This window comes from Lynx canadensis, chromosome C2 (assembly GCF_007474595.2).
Source record: "Lynx canadensis isolate LIC74 chromosome C2, mLynCan4.pri.v2, whole genome shotgun sequence".
In the NCBI taxonomy this organism is placed as follows: Eukaryota; Metazoa; Chordata; class Mammalia; order Carnivora; family Felidae; genus Lynx; species Lynx canadensis.
Genome location: NC_044311.2, coordinates 37,930,118 through 37,949,463, shown reverse-complemented (window position 1 = coordinate 37,949,463; position 19,346 = coordinate 37,930,118). Strand labels below are relative to the sequence as shown.

Below are 19,346 nucleotides of genomic sequence, written 5' to 3'. Positions count from 1 at the left end.
CATGAGCCCTTTGCTCTCCTCGGTAATTTCATCCACTTTCATGATGCAGGTGATCATCCCATGTCCATGACTGCTCTATCTCTCCAGCCTGACCTCTCCCTAGAGGTTTAATCTTCATGTGTAACTGTGTATTGGAGACTGCCTGATACCCCCCAAATAAATAGGACTAAAACCAGAATTCACATTCCTCTGCCCCACGCTTGACTTAACTTCTTTCATCCTTCTCCCAGCCACCTATGTTTAACATTTCCAAATCATCCTAGACTTTTTAAATTCTCCCCTCCAAATTTAAATACTAAGTTCTATCAACTCTTCCTTCATAACATCTTTCACATCTGCCATTTTTCCTCCTATTCTTGTAGCTACTATTCTAGTTCAGGCTTTAACCTCTTCATATCTGGATTACTGTAAAAACTGTTCACCCAAGCTATGGCCTTCCCCACTTTCCATTTTTTAATCTATACTGAACACAGCCACTAGAATGGTTTTCCTAAAATATTACTGGACACATCACATTCTTCCTCAAAAATCATTTAATGACCCCACTATCTATACACCCAAATTCCTTAGCCTGGCATTCAGGCCCTTTTCATTAGTTTTGTTTTAGTTATTTTTCCAGATATTTCCCACTACCATCCAGCCCAAATAATTTCCTCAGAAGGCTAAATTATCCATTGTCTCAAAAATATACATTGCATGTGCTTTTGTTTACATCCTTTTCCACATCTCCTATTCCAGAGCTATCTGTACATTTTTGAGAGTAGTTTCAATAGTAGGTAAAAGCATGGACCCTGGAGCCAGAACCTGGGTTCAAATTCCAAGTCTGCCATTTGTGTTGTACCTTTGGGCATGTTACTTAACCTTTTTGTATACTGGTTCTCTCCACTATAATATGGAAATAATAATAGTACCTATCTCATAGGGCTGTGGTGAGGACTAAAGAAGTGAATATATTTAAGATTCCTAGCATACAATAGCACTACATAAATATTGGTAATTATTAATGTTTGAAAGCTGAGCTCAAGTGACACACTTCCATGAAACCTTGATAGCAGATACACAGTGACTTTCTCTTTTCTATGTTTCCAAAACATCTGTTGTAAAGCACAAAAGTTTAACCATAAAACATGGTTTTTCAATAGTAATGTTATTGACATTTGGGGCCCGATAATTCTTTGTTGTAGGGCTGTCTTGTGCACTGCAGGATGTTTAGCAGTATCCCTACCCTCCACCTACCACACGCCAGTGGTGGTCCATCCACCAGTTGCGAAACCAAAAATGTCTCCAGATATTATCAAATGTCCCCTGGAGAGCAAAATTGTCCAGTTGAGAGCCACTAGCATAACGCAAGATAAAATACATAATTGCACTTTTTAACCTCAAAGTAATACACAAGGGTCAAGTATTATAATACACTCAGTACTTATCAAATACACTTCTGCATTATTTAACTGATTAGAAATTCATATGTACAGTTGAAAAATACAGGAGTTAGGTAAGGGTGTCCACCCCCCACATACTCAAAAATCTGCATATAACTTTTGACTCCCCCAAAATTCAATTACTAATAGCATGTTGACCAAAGCCTCACCAATAACAGTCAATTAACATATATTTTGCATGTTATGTGTATTATATACGTATTCTAACAATAAAGTAAGCTAGAAAAAAGAACGTTATTAAGAAAATCATAAGGTAAAGAAAATACATTTACAGTACTACACTGTAAAAAATCCACATATAAATGGACCCATGCAGTTCAAATTTGTATTGTTCAAGGGTCAACTATACTTTCATTGTCCAATTAGTTTTAATATCCTTTAGTACAGACCTCATGTTTTACTTATTCATTTCCACAATCACACCCAACCAAAGGCTTTGGACATCTGTTGATTGATAGGTAAGATGGAGATAACCTGAGACAGAACACAGTGAACTGGAAAGAGCATGGGATTTGCAGTCAGAAGATCAGGTTCAAATCTTGGCTTTCCTCTTACTCACTTTAGAACTCTGGGCAATTCATTAAAGTCTATGAGCCTCAGTTTTCCAGTCTATAAAATATAACAGCTATATAGGCTGGCTATGATGTTCAAATGTGATCAGGAACCATGTATACTGCAGAATTATTATATACACAGGATCATGTATGTAAAAAGATAAAAATGATTATCATACTATAATACTTCTTTTATCCAGAATCATCAGGGTCCTTCTTTATAACTATTTTCTAGGTCACTGAAGCTTATGCCTTTAAGTGTTTCACTTTGAAATTTAAACTATTTTGATGGAAGCTTTCTGCTTTCAGAAGTATTATACATATTCTTCTTTCTTCCAAAACAATAGGTACTGAATATAATTTAACTTTTCCTCACTTATTCTGGGCCATTGTTATAAACAATGATTACCATCCCAACATACAACTTCTTCAGAGATTATCAGATATGTAATGCTTTTGACCTCTTTATTAAAGAGAGTCAGAGGTACTGTGCCCCATTTTGTTTTTCTGCAGCCCTCATGTCCCTTCTGTTGCCCCTCTAATTCTCTATGGATTAGAAGAGTAAGTATTATAAGTTTGTTAAAGTTGAAGGAGAGCTCCAGTACTCTATTGACTAAAGTTCATAAATGGAAAAATTCACGGCACCTACTGCTCAGAGATGTTTTTTTGTTACTTTCTGGTTCTCAGTGGTGTTCTAGATAACTGGATTGCTGGGAAGGCAATTTCTTTTTCTACTCCAAATATGCATGTACACAGAAAGTGCCATATATTGTAATGCATATGTACATATACACACAGTAAAAATACACATAAAACTTACTTATATTTTTTAAATTTTCTGTGAGTGCTTCCTGATGCCACTAAAATAAAAAGCCTCATTAATTTGAAGCTCCAACAGAGCAAACAATCATGCTATTTGAAAGAAAAAAAGAAGTGCAAGAATTCATGTGCTCCCATCATAAGCAAACCCAAAAGAAAAGGAAAATAATATTATTAAATTTCCTTCACAATCTCTTGACTGAATTCTTTCAAGACTTATATGCATGCCTGCTTTTCTACCTGAATTGATATGAAGACAAACAGAAAGGTCTGTATTTTCCAGTTAAAAATTTTTTTTCACTTTTAGTTATAAGCAAACACTAAACTTCAGACAAAAAGGAAAAATTAATAAAATTTAAAAGGACAAAATAAAAGTCAAGTTAAAAATTGCATTGTGAGTCAGGAGCATTTTGTTCTTTTGTTTGTAAATTACACGGGCCACAGAAAAATCTGTTTCCCTGACACTTCCAGAACATTTGTACTATTTTTAGATATATAATATAAACAGTAATAACATAAGTAATAAAAACAAAGCCATCTTTAATAAGTCATGATAATTTACCTGTCAGATGTTATAAAACATTTATAAGGAAGGAAAAAGTCAAAATTGGGAGGAAAAAGATAAATCAAGTCAAAATATACTTTTTATAAAAAGGCTTTTTCATGGTTTGTTTTTAAAACTTTTAGTGGCTCAAGACCAAATAAAGGTGAAAGAAAGAAAGAAAAAAAAAAGAAGGAAGAAAGGGAGGGGGGAGTGGAAGAAAACTAGAAAGAAAGAAGAAAATATGGCATAACTAACAGTACTTAGAAGCTACTGGATAGAATTATCTAGCCTTGTACCTGACAACCGTAGTCCAAAAGAAGCTGTAGTATATCCAAGTTTTCGTTTTCAATAGTTATGGTAACAGCATTTCTCCCAAGCACATCTACGCAATTTATGTTCAAGTCACCTGAACTGTTTTCCTCCAAAATCTTTTTAACCATATAATAGTCACCTAAATAACAATATACAAACATAATTTAATATCCAAGACATATTAGATAAGAATGACTGTAAAAACTTAGCCTGGTGATTTAAAAGAAAATTTAAAAATCTAAACTCATTTTGCATATGGAAATGTGCAAAGAAAATGGGAACATTTCCTTGCTGAAAAACTTATATCCTGATAAAATGTATGCACAACAACTGCAAACATAAGGAGTAAAATTTTAAGTGTGCAGTTTGAAACAAAAGTTGTTAAGTTTAAAATTCATAATTGACTGACTATAAGTAAGGAAAGAAACTTTTAGAAGATATTTAAATAATACAGAATGTCCAAAAGTACAGACTGGAAGCTAGAAAAATAAAAGAAGCTTAACGGATTTAGTTTTACATCTCATATACACATTTACTAGCACATAACAATGGTTAAAAATAAGATCTAATAACAAGCATAGAATATTAAGAAGTGGTTTTACAGGGGAAAACCTAGTTTGGAAAAGCAGTGTGAATGTATACATGCTAGTAGGTATGCATAGTAAGAGGAAAGGATGCCAGAGATTCCTATCCTCTTCTCCCCACTCTCCACACATACACACACACACACACACACACACACACACACACACACTCACACACTCACTCACTCACTCACTCACTCACTCGCCTCATCATCTGCTTACATGACCAGGGAATGTTCACTTCATAAATTAATAAATAATTAATGCTGGTAAGGGCTGAAGTCAGAATATTTCAAAGTGAAGTTTGACGTGTTGGGAGCATGCAGATTACCTTCCGCCTAACTCCAGCCCACATCAAAAGAGTTGACCCAACAGGGTAAATGAGATTATTTATGGAGGTAATCATTTTCACCGAGGGCCCATTATATTTATCTGTTGACTAGCTAGTGCAGTAATATAATAATAAGGTGGAATAAATAAAAAAAGAAGGGCTAATTAAATAAAGCAAGGTGGGTTTTGTTTATTTAACTTTTGAAACATAGGAGGAATAGACCATTTTAAGTGACTTGCAAATATAGTTGCTCCGCAAAAGTGTATGAAAAATAAACAGGAAAAGAACAATCAGAATGGAAACCACAAGGAAAAAGAAATGAGTAATTTCATGATACAGAAAGAAAAAATCCTAAAAGTGAACTAAATGAGTGGACAAGAAGGAAAACTAACAGATTTTTGTTAAAACTTTTCAAAGATTTGCTACTATTTTTAGTCAATGACTTTAAAGTTCCCACACATTTTGGAAGAAGTTGAATGGTAGTTATTTGATGGCATACTTCATTAGATTCCTCAATAAGAAAACTAGTCACGAAAAGAAATATTTTCCTCATAGCACTGCTAATTAATATTTAGCTACTAATGTTCCATGGCAAAAACTTATAAAAAAAACTTCAAAAAGTGAAGCTCTTAGTCACAAGACGAATAGTGAATATACAGATAGACCAGTGAAAATTTCACATTGTTACTGGAAAGTAACATCTTAAACCTTATTTAAGGTGAATTTATTTCAATATCTTAGTGGTAGGAAAATGCTACCCATAAAAACTCTATTTTCTTAAGTTTCATGAGGTGTCTAGGGGAGGATTAATTTTTTATTTATCCTGTTAGGGACTCATTAAGCTTGCTGAATCTAAGGACTTCTGCCCTTCATTAATTCTGCAATATTTTCAGCCATTACCTCTTCAAATATTACTTTGTCTCCATATTACTCTGTTTTCTATTGGAACTTCCATTAAGCATTATTTTGGAGGGGCATCTGGGTGGCTCAGTTGGTTAAGCGTCAACTTCGGCTCAGGTCATGATCTCATGGTTCATGGGACAATGCAGAGACTGCTTCGGATCCTTGGTCTCCCTCTCTCTGACCCTCCCCCCATCATGTGCGTGCTTTCTCTCTCTCTCTCAAATAAACATAAAAAAAAAAACAAACCACACACATTATGTTGGATCATCTCATTCCAATTTGTGTCTCTAAACATTTCTTATTTTTCCTCTTTCTTGCTCTCTCTCTTGCATTCTTGATACTGTGTCCAAATCTCACTTATTCCTTATTCAATCACTTTAACTCATTTATTTTTTTAATGACTTTTTTTTTCTCTAAGTTTTACTGGATTACTTTCCAAATCTTTTGTTTTACTTCCTTATGTTTTCATTTCCTTAAGATTTTAGTCATTTTAAACATACTTATTTTATGGTTTTTATATGATACTTATCAGGTCTTAAGGATTTAATCCTATTTGTTGTGCCTAGTGATTATCAATAATGGGTGACTGTCTTCTGAATTTTTAAATTGAGCATTGCAAACTCATCTTTATGCAGTTTATCTGTGGGAATCCTGGCAACCTAGTTTGAAAGCTTGTCACATCAAGGATGTTTTAAGTTTGTTTCTTCCACATAACTCAGAGGTTTTGCTCCCCTATCAATCCTTTTCATTATTTATTTCTCAGTTTAGGTTTTCATGGACCAAGTAGGTAATATTAAACTCCGAGCCAACAAGAGACAGGACTATATCTGCAGATTCTTACTTACAAGCTTCTCTGTAGTCTCCCAGTGCTGGTGGATGGATTCTTTTCTTCATCTACAGCTTTGCTACAGGTATAGTGTTTTAAGGACACTCCTCTGTTTTTCAGTCTTTTTTCTCACTTTTGGATCCTGAGTGTTTCCCTTAATTTCCTGAAAGCTCAACTGTTCATTTAAATGGTTGTTTGTTGTATTTTAGCTAGCATTCCTAGGTGATTTGAAGCAGAGGGTTTTCAGATTATCTAGTCAGCCTTTTGATAGAGCCAGAAAAGTATAAAGAATTGTATAAATACAATTCTTACAAAATTTTATAAACTGTAGGTACAGCAAATGAACAGAAACAACTGCTACGTTTTAAAACTTTAGATTGCTGTTTAAAGAGTAATTTATTGCAAATGTCAGATACTCTAGCTTTAAGGTTTCAAAGACTACTTCCATTATACTCAGGGGGCTATACAAGAAAAAAGAAACTTAAAAATCAAAACCAAATCAGTAAATTTCATCCCTAAAGATAATAAAAAGTACCACCTTGAGATAGCTGACACACATATGCAAATGAAATATTACATACTATACTCACAGAACCTATAGGAAACTATAGTTTAGGTTTCTAAGTATTCCACCTAAGTTTACCTTTGCAAGCCATTTAAAACAATGTGCTATACTGTTAAACCCAGAACAATCCTAAAATTTAGGATGAGCGTATATGTAGAAAAGAGATTAGTAAATTTAAAATATATAGGAAGAAGCTAGTTATAGAGCAAGGATTACAATTTAAATGCCTTTTTATGTCAGACAAATATATACTTTTCATTTTATATTAAAGTTGCTTTTAATAATTACATGCATCTTTCATCTTTTAAAATATAATATATAGAAGAAAATGCAACATAATCTGTTTACTTTTTGGCTAGATGGTTCCTTTTTCAGTAAAGGAAAAATAACTTTTCAATCAATTCCACCCATATGCCAATTCAATAGCAAGACTTCTTTTTTTTTTTTTTTTAATTTTTTTTTTCAACGTTTATTTATTTTTGGGACAGAGAGAGACAGAGCATGAACGGGGGAGGGGCAGAGAGAGAGGGAGACACAGAATCGGAAACAGGCTCCAGGCTCCGAGCCGTCAGCCCAGAGCCTGACGCGGGGCTCAAACTCGCGGACCGCGAGATCGTGACCTGGCTGAAGTCGGACGCTTAACCGACTGCGCCACCCAGGCGCCCCTCAATAGCAAGACTTCTTAGCCCCCTCTGCAAAATAGTTCCCATACTCATCCCCTTGTATTCATGTATACTGCTACCCTAGTCCAAACCACTATCATCTCTTTCCTGAACTCTGCAATAGATTCTTTACTGATAATAGCTGCTTGCACTTCTAATACAAGGGTCAACATACTTTTTCCATAGAGGGCCACAGAGTAAATATTTTAGGCTTTATGGGCAAATACCCAAGTCTGCCTTACTGCAGAAAAGTGATTACAAACTATATGTACACAGGTGAACTCCAATGTGTTCCAACAAAACTTTATTTGTGAACACTTAAGTTCAAATTTTATATAATTTTCATATTATAAAATATTATTCTTCTTTTGATTCATTTCCAATAACTTGAAATGCAAAGTGTGAAAATTATTCTTAGCTTGCAGGCCTCACAAAAACAGGTGGTGAGGATTTGGCCTGTGGGCCATTTTGTCCACCTTGCTCTAGCCCCACTCCTTTAATCCACTGTCCACCCAGCAGCCAGAGTTGATATTTTTAAAATTCCTATCATTCAATTCAAAAATCTTGAGGATTGGGGCACCTGGGTGGCTCAGTCCGTTGAGCTTTCGACTTAGGCTCAGGTCATGATCTCGCGGTCTGTGAGCACAAGCCCCACGTCGGGCTCTGTGCTGACAGCTCAGAGCCTGGAGCCTGCTTCAGATTCTGTGTCTCCCTCTCTCTCTGCCCCTCCCCCACTCATGCTCTGTCTCTCTGTCAAAAATAAATAAAACTTTAAAAAAAATTTTTAGGGGTGCCTGAGTGGCTCAGTTGGCTGAGTATCTGACTTCAGCTCAGGTCATGATCTCACAGTTGGTGAGTTCGAGCCCCCGTCGGGCTCTGCGCTGACAGCTTGGAGCCTGCTTCAGGTTCTGTGTCTCCCTCTCTCTCTGCTCCTCCCCTATTCACATGTTGTCTCTCTCAAAAATAAATAAATAAATAAATAAATAAATAAATAAATAAATAAATATTTAAAAAAAAATCTTGGGGATTGTTATAATTTTCCATCACACCTCAAATAAGTGCCAAAATCTTTATTGTGGCTTATTAATCCCTATGGGACCTGAGCTTCACAACCATTCTCCATTAACCTTATGCAACTCTCCTGTTTACTCAGTATGATCTTTCTAGACTAATGTTTTCCAAAATGCAGGCTGCAACCCCACCAGCAGTCATAAAAACAATGTAGTGAGTCCTAGATAGCAATTTAAAAAAATTAAATACTATTAGGGCGCCTGGGTGTCCCAGTCTGTTAAGCATCCAACTTCGGCTCAGGTCACTATCTCCCAATTCGCCAGCTTGAGCCCCACATCGGGCTCTCCACTATCAGCATGGAGCTTGCTTCGGATCCTCTGTCTCCCTCTCTCCCTGCCCCTCCCCTGCTTGCCTGCACATGCACACATACTCACTCTCTCTCTAAAAAATAAACATTAAAAAAAATGAAATAGTATTGGGGGCACCTAGCTAGTTCAGTTGGTGGAGCATTTGACTCTTGATCTTGGAGTTGTGAGTTCAAGCCCCACATTGGGTGTAGAGAATAAAAATAAAATCTTTAAAAATAAATAAACAAAATAAATAAATTAATTAAATTAAATGAAATAGTATATAAAATACCAGGGTAACTCGTGAATTCTTAGCAACAACCAAAGCAGCAGAATATACTTTCTTCTCGAGTGCACATGGAACATTCTCCAAGATAGATCACATACTGGGTCACAAAACAGCCCTCAATAAATATAAAAGAATTGAGATCATACCATGTACACTTTCAGACCACAATGCTATGAAACTTAAATCAACTACAGGAAAAAGTCTGAAACACCTCCAAAAGCATGGAGGTTAAAGAACATCCTGCTAAAGAATGAATGGGTCAATGAGGCAATTAGAGAAGAAATTTAAAAATATATGGAAACAAATGAAAATGAAAATACAACAATCTAAACACTTTGGGATGCAGCGAAGGCAGTCCTGAGAGGAAAATACATTGCAATCCAGGCCTATCTCAAGAAACAAGAAAAATCCCAAATACAAAATCTAACAGCACACCTAAAGGAACTAGAAGCAGAACAGCAAGGCACTCCAAACCCAGCAGAAGAGAAAGAATAAAGATCAGAGCAGAAATAAACAACACAGAGTCCAAAAAACAGTAGAACAGATCAATGAAACCAAGAGTTGGCTTTTTGAAAAGATAAGCAAAATTGATAAACCTCTAGCCAGGCTTCTCCAAAAGAAAAGAGAGGACCCAAATAGATAAAATCATGAATGAAAATGGATTTATTACAACCAATCCCTCAGAAATACAAGCAATTATCAGGGAATACTATGAAAAATTATATGCCAACAAACTGGACAACCTGGAAGAAATGGACAAATTCCTAAAGACCCACACACTACCAAAACTCAAACAGGAAGAAACAGAAAATTTGAACAGACCCATAACTTGTGAAGAAATTCAATAAGTTATCAAAAATCTCCCAATAAGAGTCCTGGACCAGATGGCTTCTCTGGGGAATTCTACCAGACATTTAAAGCAGAGGTAGTACCTATCCCTCTCAAGCTGTTCCAAAAAATAAAAATGGAAGGAAAACTTCCAGACTCATTCTATGAAGCCAGCATTACTTTGATTCCCAAACCAGAGATCCAGCATAAAGAGAGAACCACAGGCCAATATCCTGATGAAGATGGATGCAAAAATTCTCAATAAGATACTAGCAAATCGAATTCAACAGCATATAAAAAGAATTATTCACTATGATCAAGTGGGATTCATTCCTGGGCTGCAGGGCTGGTTCACTATTCGCAAATCAATGTGATACATCACATTATTAAAAGAAAAGAACTAGGAGATCCTGTCAATAGATGCAGAAAAAGCATTTGACAAAATACAGCATCCTTTCTTAATAAAAACCCTCAAGAAAGTTGCGATAGAAGGAATACTTCAACATCATAAAAGCCATTTATGAAAAGCCCACAGCTAATATCATCCTCAATGGGGAAAAACTGAGAGCCTTTCCCCCTGAGATCAGGAACACGACAGGGATGTCCACTCTCACCACCGTTGTTTAACATAGTGTTGGAAGTCCTAGCATCAGCAATCGGAAAACAAAATGAAATAAAAGGCATCAAAATTGGCAAAGATGAAGCCAAACTTTCACTTTTTGCAAACAACATGGTATTCTACATGGAAAACCCGATAGACTCCACCAAAAGTCTGCTAGAATTGATACATGAATTCAGCAAAGTTGCAGGGTACAAAATCAACGTACAGAAATTGGTTGCATTTTTTTTTAATTTTTTTTTTTTAACGTTTATTTATTTTTGAGACAGAGAGAGACACAGCATGAACGGGGGAGGGGCAGAGAGAGAGGGAGACACAGAATCGGAAGCAGGCTCCAGGCTCTGAGCCATCAGCCCAGAGCCCGACGCGGGGCTCGAACTCACGGACCGCGAGATCGTGACCTGGCCGAAGTCAGACGCTTAACCGACTGCGCCACCCAGGCGCCCCGAAATTGGTTGCATTTTTATGCACCAATAACAAAGCAACAGAAAGAGAAATAAAGAAACTGATCCCATTCACAACTGCACCAAGAACCATAAAATAGCAAGGAATAAACCTAACCAAAGATGTAAAAGATCTGTATGCTGAAAACTATAGAAAGCTTATGAAGAAAATTGAAGAAGACACAAAGAAATGGAAGAACATTCCATGCCCATGGATTGGAACAACAAATATTGCCAAAATGTCAATACTACCCAAAGCAATCTACACATTCAACGCAATCCCAATCAAAATCGCACCAGCATTCTTCTCAAAGCTAAAGCAAGCAATCCTAAAATTTGTATGGAACCACAAAGACCCCAAATAGCCAAAGTAATAATATTGAAGAAGAAAACCAAAATGGGAGGCATCACAATCCCAGACTTCAGCCTCTACTACTAAGCTGTAATCATCAAGACAGTATAGTATTGGCACAAAAACAGACACACAGACCAATGCAATAGAGTAGAGAACCAGAACTGGACCCACAAATGCATTGCCAACTAATATTTGATAAAGCAGTAAACAGTATCCAATGGAAAGAAGACAGTCTCTTTAACAAATGGTACTGGGAGAACTAGAGAGCCACATGCAGAAGAATGAAATTCGACCACTTTCTTACACTATACACAAAAATAAACTCAAAATGGAGGAAGAACCTGAATGTGAGACAGGAAACCATCAAAACCCTAGAGGAGAAAGCAGGAAAAAAACCTCTTTGACCTCAGCCACAGCAATTTCTTACTTGACACATCTTCAAAGTCAAGGAAATTAAAAGCAAAAATGAACTGTTGGGACCTCATCAAGATAAAAAGCTTCTGCACTGCAAAGGAAACAATCAACAAAACTAAAAGGCAACCCAAGGAATGGGAAAAGATATTTGCAAATGACATATCAGATAAAGGGTTAGTATCCAAAATATATAAAGAACTCACCAAACTCCACACCCAAAAAACAAATAATCCAGTAAAGAAATGGGCAGAAGACATGAATAAACACTTTTCCAAAGAAGACATCCAGATGGCCAGACACATGAAAAGATGCTCAACGTCACTCACCAGGGAAATAAAAATCAAAACCATACTGAGCTATCACCTTACACCTGTCAGAATGGCTAAGATTAACAACTCAGGCAACAAGAGATGTTGGCGAAGATAAGGAGAAAGAGGATCTCTTTTGCATTGCTGGTGGGAATGCAAGCTGGTGCAGCCACTCTGGGAAACAGTACAGAGGTTCCTCAAAAATTAAAAACAGAACTACCTCATGACCCAGCAATAGTATGCTGGGAATTTACCCAAGGGATACAGGAGTGCTGATGCACAGGGGCGCACATACCCCAATGTTTATAGCAGCACTTTTAACAATAGCCAAATTATGGTAAGAGCCTAAATGTCCATCAACTGATGAATGGATAAAGAAGATGTGGTTTATATATACAATGGAATGCTATTTGGCAATGAGAAAGAATGAAATCTGGCCATTTGCAGGAATGTGGATGGAACTGGAAGGTATTATGCTAAGTGAAATAAGTCAGTCAGACAAAGACAGTTATCGTATGCTTTCACTCATATGTGGATCTTGAGAAACTTAACAGAAGACCATGGGGGTGAGGGAGGGGAAAAAAAGGTACCCAGAGGGAGGGAAGCAAACCATTAAGAGACTCTTAAGGAATGAGAACAATCTGAGGGTTGATGGCGAGGTGGGGGAGAGGGGAAAGTGGGTGATCGGCATTGAGGAGAGCACTTGTTGGGATAAGCACTGGATGTTGTATGGAAACCAATGTGACAATAAATTATATAAAAAAAATAAATATAAATAAATAAATAAAAATGAAACAGTATATAAATACCAGAGTAATTCATGAATCCTTAGCAACAAATTCACCTTGGCCAACTTAAACTCTTAAGAAAGACAGTGGAGAAAAATTACAATATCAATTAAGAATAGGTGATTCCATTTTTTTCTTCATTAGCACCTCATTTTATTTTCAGGCATGTGACAGTAAATTTCAGTATCACTAAAATGGGAGCATTAATGTTGCTCAGTTTAGTTTAATTTTATAGTATCCAAATTTTCAGTTAGTTGTGAAGTATGGGAGAATTTATCAGTCAAAAAAAATTGTAAAGCTATTGAAACCAAGTTTCTGTAACAAACTTTTTGAGTGTGTCAACCACAGCATTCTTTTAAATTTTTTTTTAATCTTTATTTATTTTTGAGAGAGTGAGACACCGTGTGAGCAGGGGAGAAGCAGAGAGAGAGGGAGACACAGAATCTGAAGCAGGCTCCAGGCTCTGAGCTGTCAGCACAGAGCCTGATGTGGGGCTCGAATTCACGAAGTGTGAGACCATGACCTGAGCCGAAGCTGGACACTCAACCGACTGAGCCATCCAGGCGCCCCTCAACAGCAGCATTGAAATTGAACTATTAACTGAAGACACTTAAAAGATTTTATTAAAAGGAAAAAAATGACGAAGTAAAAAAATACAAAGACATGATCAAATTCAGTTACTGGATCTATAAATACAAATAGTGACAACACTGATTAAAATGTTAACTCTATAGCAAACTTCAAATAAGCTTGAACCAGATCTTAAAAAAATAAAATACCCACAAGACTTTTACAGTGGAGATGACTTAAAAATGTAGTTTTCCCCAGAAGCACCTGGGTGGCTCATTCAGTTAAGCATCCAACTTCTGCTCAGGTCATGATCTCATGGTCATGGTTCGTGGGCTCGAGCCACAAGTCGGGCTCTATGCTGACAGTGAAGAGCCTGCTTGGGATTCTCTCTCCCTCTCTCTGCCCCTCTACCACTCAGGCACGTGCACATGCACTCTCTTTCTCTTTCTCTCTAAAAATAAACTTATTAAAAAAATGTAGTTTTACCCAAATGTGCAAACCCCACTATTTATCATAGATGCCCCCCATGAGTTGTAATCATATTGTTATAAGTGAAACCTTCAAAATTAAAGATACTCATATATATGGTATGTTTGAATATTTTTAAAAAAGAAATTACTGTAATTTCTTAGCCATTTATGACTGTTAATGAAGACTATTAATGATAATGAATATCATCTGGCAAAAAAGATTCAATCTGCTATAGGAAAAAATTATACAGGATAGAAGGTGATACATTTTTTTATAGTGAGTTGATAAATTAAGAATTATTAACAGTATATTCTTGAATCCATTAGAAAAACAATTAGAAGCAATGTTTACTTTGTAATGAGAGTCTGGTACATGACTTGAGACCCAATTCACAGTGATGCTGCAAGTTGAATAAAACTTTAGTTTATATCCTTTATGAGTTTATATAAAATTTATTTTACATCAAATAGCTAAAAAAAAAAAAGCCCCATTAAATATATTAAGGTGTTATTAATACGGCAGCTTGGTATTACTTCTCCCAAAAATGTCACCCATCTTAAAAGCATGCTTAGCCCAAACGTATGCAAAGTTCATGTAAGCATTCAGTCATCAAGGCGCCCTCCCACACAATGCAGCAAAATCCTATCACAAAGGTGACCCAAGACTTTAGATTGAGCCCAAGGACAGCTCTCTCCATCCCTCCTGTGCCCCCATACTGAAATTTCAAGAGGGGCATCCTGACTCATTAATTGCACATAGAATTTCCTGAAAATACCCTTCATGGGAAGCTGACAGGGAATGAATCCAGACTAAGGTCTTTTCATCACTCCATTTTTCTGCATAAGAACTGATCGTCAGCACATTAAAGGGTTAATACATGCGTAGCTCATGAATGCATACTAAAAGCTACCATCCTCTCCAGTTGCGTTAAAAGAGCCTAAAGAAATTAACCCTTTCTCCAGCCAGCAGGCCTGAGTAAACCACAGGCTCCACAAATAAAAGTGGCTCATTATCACATTAACTCTCAAAGAGAGAGGAAAGGGGCAGGTGATAAGAATCTTGCTTAGTATTTCATAAAATAGCCAGCCCTTGTTTCAATTAACTTTCACCTGAGTTGCAGCATTCTGTCTATAAAGAATATGAGTGTGCTTGCTGAGAATTTTACTAGGGACGGGGTGGGGGGGGGGGAAGGTGAGAACAGACTTAACTTGATGTCACTGGTACAGGAACTTTGACTTTTTCGTCTAAATTTTACACAAAGAACCAATGATACATGCTTCTGACCTACTTTCAAGATAAATAACAGCCACTATTAAGTAGCCACTACCTGATCAGCACTTGCCTGTATCTATTGAGCTCATTTACATAAAAGCCAGCTATACAAACTATAAAATCAAACATAAAATCTTTTTCTTTCCTAGGTTTTTTCTTTGCTCTTCAATCTGTACAGATGTTTCAAAAAGCCACCCACCCACTAACATACACAATGACCACTTTATCTTTTAGGAATTCTCCCTAAGTGGAATATATTATAATCATTTTGTACATGTAGAGTAGGATTGCTAAGTGAAAAGGAAGATAAATATAGATATTCTAGAATGGATCTGTTCTAGCGCTATTAAAGCTTTTTACTTTTATTGGATAAATAGAATCCACAGAAACAAGGTTTATAAAACATTCATAGGAGAGCAAGTTTAATCATTAACTAACAAGTCCAAATTTAGATGTCTTCTCTAATACAAATTATTTTCATTCATTCAGCTACAACTAGATTAATGTAACACAGTGGCTAAGAGCGGAGGCTCAATATAGATCTCAATTCTACCATTTCCTAGCTAATGTAACCTTGGGCAAAGTGATTTTAAAACATTGCTAAGCCTCATTTTCCTCATTTGTAAAATAGGTATAACAAGAGATTTGGCTAATGGGGTTGTCAGGATGAAATGAAATCATCTTTGAAAAGTATATGCAATCTACCCTAATGGCTGTTTTAGTAAATGTTTGCCATTTGATTTGGTGAAAGCTCCAACAGTGGAAGCTATAGCTACTTCAGCAAACTTCTCACTTTTAGATTTGGTTCAGGTACACTAAAAGTTTAACACTATTAGTGAATACAAACATGTAAACAAAAAAGTACTGCTATAACTCCAATTTATTTTTCCAATGTAAACATACCATAAATATATGTAATTTAAGCCATTTTTTCCAAATCTAAGCCAAGAATTTAACACACCTGAAACAGAAAATACCTATTTAATTGCACTCATTTAAAAAAATTCTAGGAGTGCCTGGGTGGCTCAGTTGGTTAAGCAGCAGACTCTTGATTTTAGCTCAGGTCATGTCTCACAGTTCCTGGGATCAAGCCTGGCATCGGGCTCTGTGCTGATAGCATGGAGCCTGCTTGGGATAAGCAAAAAAAAATTTTTTTTGTCTCTATTATAGAGGGGGAAAAAAAAGCATGCTTATTTACTTTTCACCCCAGCCCCAAAAATCCAAACCTCTCCCAAGAATCTTAATGATTTTACAAAATGGGAAACTGACAAAGAATTGGAAGCTATTTCAACTGACACTACTAGATAGGCTTCAAAACTATTACATATTAAAACTTTAATTTGAGGTATACCATGCAATAATTCTAAATATACATATAAGTACTTACTCCAACCACATATGGCATTCCTCTGTCCTCAATTTGACAGCAACATTAAATGCCCTTTCTTGACATACTTTGCTTGCTTTAAAATAACCACAGCTCAGTAAGCTGGGGTAGATGCAGCAGCCACTTACTCATTCTAGTATAACACAATCTTGTCCCTTCCCCTCTCGGGAGAATCCTTGAGGGAAGAGAACTCAGATAACCCACTTCAGTAATACTAAGTAACTTTACATAATCGACAATGACTTTTGTGAGGTTATAAACATATATCCTATGTTTCTTTACATTTCCAAGACTATTCAAAGCTGTGTCCATGGTGGACTTTAACAAAGGCTTTCCTAATTTAATACTATTACATAAGAACGTAAAAGTGTCTGACAACACACATAGGTAGACTTTGTTTACATGTCAATGTTTTCAAAAAGTTGTGTAAATAAAATCCTATTTCAAAAGTGGTAAGAGGTTAGAGAGGCTGTGATTTATTAAAAACACGCTCATACACACAGACAAAAAAAAAAAAATCCTCTGTAGTTAATCCTTTCACAGTGTAAGCTGCTCTTTGGGTTTATGTTTTGGAAGTGTGCATGATCCTAAACAGTGTGCCTAAGTGAGCATGGCCATTGTAAGGCAACTTAATAAATTTAGAAAGAGAAAAATCACAGCTCTTTCTTACATGTAGGAAATAAAGGCTGTCTTAGGGCAATTTCCCATTCCTATTATTATACGTACCAACAGAAAGCATGCTTAAATGAAGAGATTTTATTATGGCCATAAAAACAATTGATTTCTAGGTTTTTATTTTCTTTTTAAAGAAAACTCATTAAACATATTTCACATTTTTGCCCTGTAATTGTTTTGCACTACCATTTTTTCCCCGAAGACGACTCAGGAGCAATAGACTTTCTTCTCCAATGAAAAGCACGAACAAAGTTCCGTAAATTAAAAAAAAAGTTTGGCACTAAGGCATAATTTCTCCACGCCTGTCTTTATCTCCCCCTAGGATATTGACATACCGAATGCCATTCAACAGTCAATGAACACCAAGGCACTGGGTGGCTGAAGCTAAATAATACAAGTATGGCTGAGAGCCCATAAACACAAGGAACCTTAAACAAGGTCATGGAATTTTCGGACTAGAAGATCCAAAACTAGACAAACCCTCTGGGCTTCCAGAGAGAAAGAACAGAAGCCCCGAGAGGGAGACCAAGTCATTCAGGGGGTTAGTAGCAGAGGCGGGGGCTAAAACCCGAGGGTCTGGGTTCCCACATCGCTACCTAAATACGGAACCCCACAAAGGGAGGCCACGGCCAGAACCGCCGCCCCAGGTGCGGCGCTCGGAGGGCTGCTCGCCGGCTGCTCCCGCCCGCCAGCTCCACTCTCAGAGGCGGCGCCGGGCGGCCCGGGCGAGAAAACGGGCGCGGCGGGTACAGACGCTCGGCGCGTGAGGAAAGAGTGCCCCAAAGTGAGGCTGGGGAGAGGGCGAAGGGTGTGCAGGGCAGGGGCGCCCTGAAGTGGAGAAAGGGGCCTAGCTCTCACCCTTGTCGCACGCCAGCAAGAAAAGCTTCTCATTCAGGGTGTTCTCCTCCTTCACCTCCCGCACATCCTTCAGCGCCATCACTTCGTTCGGCGACGAAGAGGAGGATGGGGAGGAAGGTAGGGAGGAGGAGGAAGCGCCCGAGAGGTCCGTGCTCGGGTACAGGGCCGCCATCATCGCGGCCCATGAAGGGGGCAGGCCAGGAGACGGAGGCGGGGCCCCCACCAGCCCCGACCCCGACCCCAGCCCCGCCCCAAGGCTGGAAAAGGGATGAGTCGTTCCCACAGCCGCCTCAGCGCGCGGCCCGTTGGCCCCAAAGGGCGTCGCCTCCCCTCGAAACCAGCACTCGCCCTCCACCGACAGCCCCAGATTGGTGGCGGCGCATGCGCGGCCCCGGGGCCAGCGCCCCCTCCCCAGCCTCCGGCGCCCGGGCCGAGCCGGTCCGCGCCCCTCCGGGGACGACAGAGTGGCGCGCGCCAGGGCGGCAGCCGAGCGCGGGGCCGTGCCAGGAGCCGCAGGGGCCGCGCGGGGGGCGGCCCGGCCCGGGAGGAGGATGAGAGATCTGTGGGAAAGGAGCTCCTAGAGCGATTCTGCGCACGTCGGGTTCCCGGGATGTGGGAACCGCCAGCCCAGCTGCGCCTGGAGATGTTCGCGACTCTCCTCACGTCATCTTCCGCTCCGCTATAGCGACGACAACGGGGCCGTTTCGGTGGTGGGCGGGGCCTGTCGTGGGGGCGGGGTCTATTGCGTCCCGCCCCCCGTTCCTCGTCTGTCAGCTGCGGCCTCTGAAGGCTTCTAATTGCTAAGGAAAAGGCGAAGACCCCAGTGCGTCCTCCCCACACCTGGGTTTCTGATTTGAGGTAATTTACCGTCTCCTGCTGCACATAAATACGCATGGGTATGGTTAATTGAGCCTCTGACGACTTAACGTTTAGTCGACCCCGCCTAGGGAATTGTCTGAATATTTCGTGTTTGGGTCCTCTGCCTGGCCACGCCACCGGACTTGACCTTGTCTGTGTGTTTGGGCTAGCTATACTCATTTCTAGACTGTTTTTTAACAACTTGTCTGTGATATAAAATTGGCATAACATTCCTGATGGTACACCTTTATTCACATGTAATTCACGTGTACCAACCCGTAACCATTGGATAAGCATATTTTTAGGATCTA

The 19,346-nt window shown here is 38.4% G+C and overlaps 1 protein-coding gene across 5 annotated transcripts in view; it reads right to left on the bottom strand.

Moving 5' to 3' along the window:
* The window catches only part of TRPC1 (transient receptor potential cation channel subfamily C member 1), a 64,494-nt gene extending 45,967 nt beyond the window's left edge, over window positions 1–18,527 (bottom strand). For 2 of the 5 annotated variants that reach the window (XM_030329954.1, XM_030329956.1), the window contains exons 1-2: window positions 18,178–18,527; window positions 3,656–3,810 (exon numbers count right to left, since the gene is read on the bottom strand). In XM_030329954.1, the coding sequence (XP_030185814.1) occupies window positions 3,656–3,810; window positions 18,178–18,352 (330 nt within the window). In that variant the 5' untranslated portion in view covers window positions 18,353–18,527. The remainder of the gene's footprint in view (window positions 1–3,655; window positions 3,811–18,177) is intronic. The other 3 variants (XM_030329952.1, XM_030329953.1, XM_030329950.1) reach the window with 2 other exon arrangements.
* Between the last annotated feature and the right edge of the window lie 819 nt (window positions 18,528–19,346).